General features: G+C 36.4%; 1 protein-coding gene and 1 long non-coding RNA gene across 2 annotated transcripts in view; one reads left to right on the forward strand and one right to left on the reverse strand.

Annotated features, from left to right (window-relative positions):
* The window catches only part of syt19 (synaptotagmin XIX), a 14,322-nt gene extending 11,638 nt beyond the window's left edge, over positions 1-2,684 (reverse strand). The window contains exons 1-3 of the mRNA XM_015036025.1: positions 2,264-2,684; positions 466-694; positions 287-360 (exon numbers count right to left, since the gene is read on the reverse strand). Coding sequence (XP_014891511.1) covers positions 287-360; positions 466-664 — 273 coding nt within the window. The 5' untranslated portion in view covers positions 665-694; positions 2,264-2,684. The remainder of the gene's footprint in view (positions 1-286; positions 361-465; positions 695-2,263) is intronic.
* Positions 1-4,867, forward strand: part of LOC106949639 (uncharacterized) — a 342,173-nt gene that overhangs the window by 19,810 nt on the left and 317,496 nt on the right. The gene's annotated exons all lie outside the window — the stretch shown is intronic.

Consider the following 4,867-nt stretch of genomic DNA (forward strand, 5'->3'; position numbering starts at 1 on the left):
TATTATTTTCTATTTTCAGGTGAAATTCCTTTAATTATTTCTCTTTTTTGTAAGTTTTAAGCTTAGAAAATATTTAGGATTTAGAAAAATTTGATCCAGGACGACATTAACATTATATTATTTAAACTTAGAGAAGCATTATGATATGTTTACATTACAAAATACGATTCGGTGCCCTGAGTATTGACTGAAAGGCAGCAGGTTGGTTTTTTAATCTCATCATCCAAAACTTAATTTCTTAGTTCTTCCTAAAAGCCAAATTTGATTATAGACAGTTTATAATTACTTTAGTACTTGGAGGAGAAGCGTAGTTTTCAGCTCCGGATGGTTTTTCCTCTGAATACAGCAGATCAGTGTTCACTATGACAAAAAGCATAAAAATCCATGAATCAATTAATCTATTTCCTGACTGGACACCAATCCTTATCAGATGAAACTGCTCTGTGTGGCAGTGTGACCTCTGACCTGTGTCCTGCTGCGGGTATGATGTATGCGTCTCAGAGAAGCATCTGAAGATCTGCCAGATTAAGATTGCCAGCGCCACCAGAAGGAGAAGGATGGAAATTCCCAGAATGCAGTACTTGACTGCGTCTGAGAACGGCATCCTCAGCTGTCCGGTGGACAGCAGCTCCACATCGGCTGGAAACTCCACAAAAGTCAGCATGTCTCTCTACATCCATGCAGTCGCTACAAACTCTGCAATACGATCAGAAAGACATGTAAAGTTTTAGAAATACTTAAGTTTGTTTCTTTTTAAAAAGAGACACTATTTGGTTTGTAGGTATGTAGAAAGGGAATATGTGACATTTAAATACTTTGTGGAGCCTTTTTTATTAATAATTTATAAAGAGTATTGGTATTAAATAGCCAAGGACGTGTCAAACTGAAGGCCTGGGTGCCAAACCCAAACCCAGTCCACCATAGCTTTTTATAGTTAACTATCAGAATGTGATTATTCAACGAACACCCTACACAAAATAATCTTATTTACATAAACATAACCTGCCTGTCTTGTTTTTTATACTTAAAAAATGTCTGCACAGACACATGCATTCTTTTTTGTTTCTTCCCCTTCCTGCTTTCTGTAGCAATCAGATTTGAGTTTTTATCTTAGAAGTTTCCAACACGTCAATATTCCACTGATTTCCTTTGTATTCAGTCAGACTCTCTTTTTCTCCTTGTTTTGGACATTTCATCTTTTTAAGTTTGGTTCTGGTTTTTATTCTCTTCTGAATGTCATTCCAGATTGTATATAACCTGTTATTTCAGTCATTAAAAGTTAACTTGCTACATATCTTCTTATTGATTTACTCTCTATGCCTTGTTTCCAGCAGTTAGAGGAAGAAGATGCCATTTCAAAATGATTGGTTGATATGGTTTATAGGGGTGTCAAACTCCAGTCCTCAAGGGCCGCTGTCCTGCAACTTTTAGATGTGCCTCTGCTGCACCACACCTGAAAAGAATAATTAGGTCATTAGCAAGGCTCAGGAGAACCGATCTACACAGGGAGGAGGTAATTAAGCCATTTCATTCCACTGTTTTTTACCTGTGGCACATCTAAACACTGCAGGACAGCGGCCCTTGAGGACTGGAGTTTGACACCCCTGGTTTATACTTTACAAGAAAAAGCAACTTTTGAAAAAAGGAATGGACTTACTATATAAGCAATTTACTAAGTAAAAGTTATGGCAAATGAATATGTAGTCAGTCCAGCTAGATTAATAAATTTAATCCTGAAAGACAAAATATCAATTTCTGAAGACAAATTAGGATACATTTAAGCTTTGGGGGCTTAAAATGCCTTAAAAAACTAATTTGCAACACATAATCTGTAAAGATCATAGCTTTAGAGACAATACTGTATTGACAATATAATTTTGTTTCTTTTACTTAGCGTCAGAAGTTAGGAAAAAGAGCAAAATGCCTCCTTTAAGATAGAGACATTCAGGGTGTTCTTCCGGGATAAAAAGAAAATGATTATGTCTGCTGCTTGGTTGTAGGCAGACAATATTATCTCCTATCAGATTAGCCTTAGTCAAATAGCACAACCTGCTCACTCACCATGCAAATTATGATGAATATTAGCAGGAAAGTGGAACAGGTGGCATTCCCAATTAAATAATATAAAACCTACAATTTATTCACACACATTGTATAAATTCACTATGAGCATTTCCTAAAATAAAGACAAGTCTTGTGTACTTTTTTGTAAACCTGGCAGCTTCCACCTGTAACAACTCAAATCACATAAAAAACACATTACCTGCTGAACTTTATACAAGCTCACTTCTTTTCTTCCAAAAATTCTTATTCTCATGCTGCACATCCATATTCAGACCCATTCAGTGGTCAGAGAAACAGGAGAAGTTTCCCTCTGAGAGCAATTCAAGTTCACGTCATATCAATGAACTGTTCCTCCTGCTTTGCAAACTCTAGACACACTCAGACACTCCCTCTCCCTGCTTTCTCTCTCCTCACACACTCAACACATGACTTTCTGCAGGGCATTCTGGGAAAACAGGTTGGAGAAGATTTCAGGGATGTTTTAGGAAACTTGTTACCTGAAGTTAACTACATTCCTCTGCAGAAAAAATACTGGCAAGATATAGTCATTTGAACCGAAGGATTATTTGGGTAATATTTTTTAAATATTTTTGTATCGAATATCAGTGAGGCTATGTGCACACTGCAGCCTGAATTGACCCAATTACGATTTTTTTCCTTAATGCCATCTTTTTTCTGATAGGTTCAAATGTGACCTGAATCTGAACAGCCACGTCGCATTCATCCCATAGACCGGAACGTCTTTGATACTCGACAAACGTCACTATTCTGCGCCCTGATACGCGAAAGCGGGACGAGAAACAGCAACCAAAATGAGGATTAAGTTGTTAATGTGCTGGCTCCGGTCGGACAACTTCAAAATCTTAAAATATGCTCCACCATTAGCATCTACGTTTACTTCCGCAAACACTGAGCACTTCTTTTTAATTGCGGTTGGCAAAACACTGAGCGCATGGTATTGCGGCCTCTACTGGGCTTGCAGGACGAGTCGCAAATATTTAGAAGTGTGATTTCACACACACAAAAAAATATCGGATTTGGGTTACTTCAGGCTGCCGTGTGAACATAACATAGCCATAGATTCAAGTCACTGATATTAACTAAAAACGTTTTTTTGTGGAAAGTCTCCCGGCTACTTAATTAGGGGCGTGGCCACAGGGACGGCTGGAGGAAGGGCTTCAACTCCCCATGAAAGTAATTATCCAACACATAAGAGGAAATGTATCTAAAATAGCAACAAGATTAAAAGATAATTCTAAGTTAACCAGCAGTTCTCATCACGAGTATGAGGAAGAAAGATTTTCACTAAACAAGTTCCTTGTTCAACAACAGAGTCCAGTCCCTCACAAGGCAAAACAGCCATGAATGCCATCATGTTTTGAGCTGTGGGAGGAATCCAGAGTAACTGGAGAAAACACACTGAAGCACTGGGAGAAACATGCATATGTTTCAGCAAACCGTTATATAGGCCTGAGCAGGGATTCCCACTTTTCCCTTCCATGGTCCGCCTAGAAGGGCATTAATATCTGGCCAATCACCTCCTTTGCAAACACAAAGACAATGCTACAAGATATGTAAAGAAACATCAATCTTTAGAATATTTTTTATTCATTATTTGCTTAATTATTTCATCTATTTAGCATAAATGCTGCCTCCCACTGTTTATCAGATAATATATTATGACTTTATTACCAAAAAATAAATTTTTTCACCACACTCCTCTCTTTTGGTTATAAGAAAATATGAAATATTTTATATTAAACACATCAAATTATATTTATTTCCTCATTTCTTATGGCTTTTTTCAGTAGAGTCATCGAAAGGCTGCTGGACAGTTCTTTTGATCTTTCTTGTCAGAAACTTTTCAGTTTCTTGCTAGCTATGCAAGCTTGGTGATCACAGCAGCTTGATGAATTTGAAAGTCAGTTAATCAGAAAATGAGCAGCAGAAATAATGTTTAAATAATTTTGTCTAACTTGTGTTTTATTGAAAAACAGAAATTATGATGAAAATGTAAGATTAAAAACTATGAGGTGTTAACTTTTGTTTTTATTTTTTCATTTATTTTCTCTCTAACTTTCCGAGGCCTCCACAGCGCCGCCTGGCGGTCGACACTTTGGAAAACACTGGCATTTCGTCATAGGCATTTATTTATTTATTTACTTACTTACTTACTTACTTACTTACTTTTGGCTGAAATGGCTTTCCATAGATATATAGCTACCCACTTATTACAAAATCGCTGGATGAAAAACTGGATCAAAAAGGGCTGAATGGGGGTAAATGTTCCTCATCACTTTATTCAACAAAATTAATTGTACACAGTAATTATACAAATATGAACACATATTTTTTCTGTGCTGCTGGAAGTGAGTTATCCAACACATAAAAGGAAAAATATATAAATTAGTCCAGCAGCAATGAGACTAAAAAAATGGATAAGCACGTCTTTACCTGTCATAAACTTTAACCTTTAAGGATACATCTTCTGGATTGGTTGTAATTTCTAGGAACATTGAGCACTTTGTCTACTCTTAGTTTAACAGCTCCTTTAAACATGTTAATTATGATAATGTTTCTCATTAAAAAGTTCGTGAAATATCTGAAAGTTTCCTAGGGAATCATGTTTGAACAATACGTCCAGTCAGAGAAATTAGAATCACGAGTCATTTAAAATAATTAGATTATATCAGGACAGGTTAAAATGTGGGATTAGCATTTAAATAAACAGCGCCGCTTAGTGGCCAGATATGGAATTAGTTTATAAATTCATTATGCTATTTTGTCCATCCATTTTCGCTAA

Source organism: Poecilia latipinna, unplaced genomic scaffold, assembly GCF_001443285.1.
Source record: "Poecilia latipinna isolate Pla-1442-1.1 unplaced genomic scaffold, P_latipinna-1.0 Scaffold354, whole genome shotgun sequence".
Taxonomy (NCBI): domain Eukaryota; kingdom Metazoa; phylum Chordata; class Actinopteri; order Cyprinodontiformes; family Poeciliidae; genus Poecilia; species Poecilia latipinna.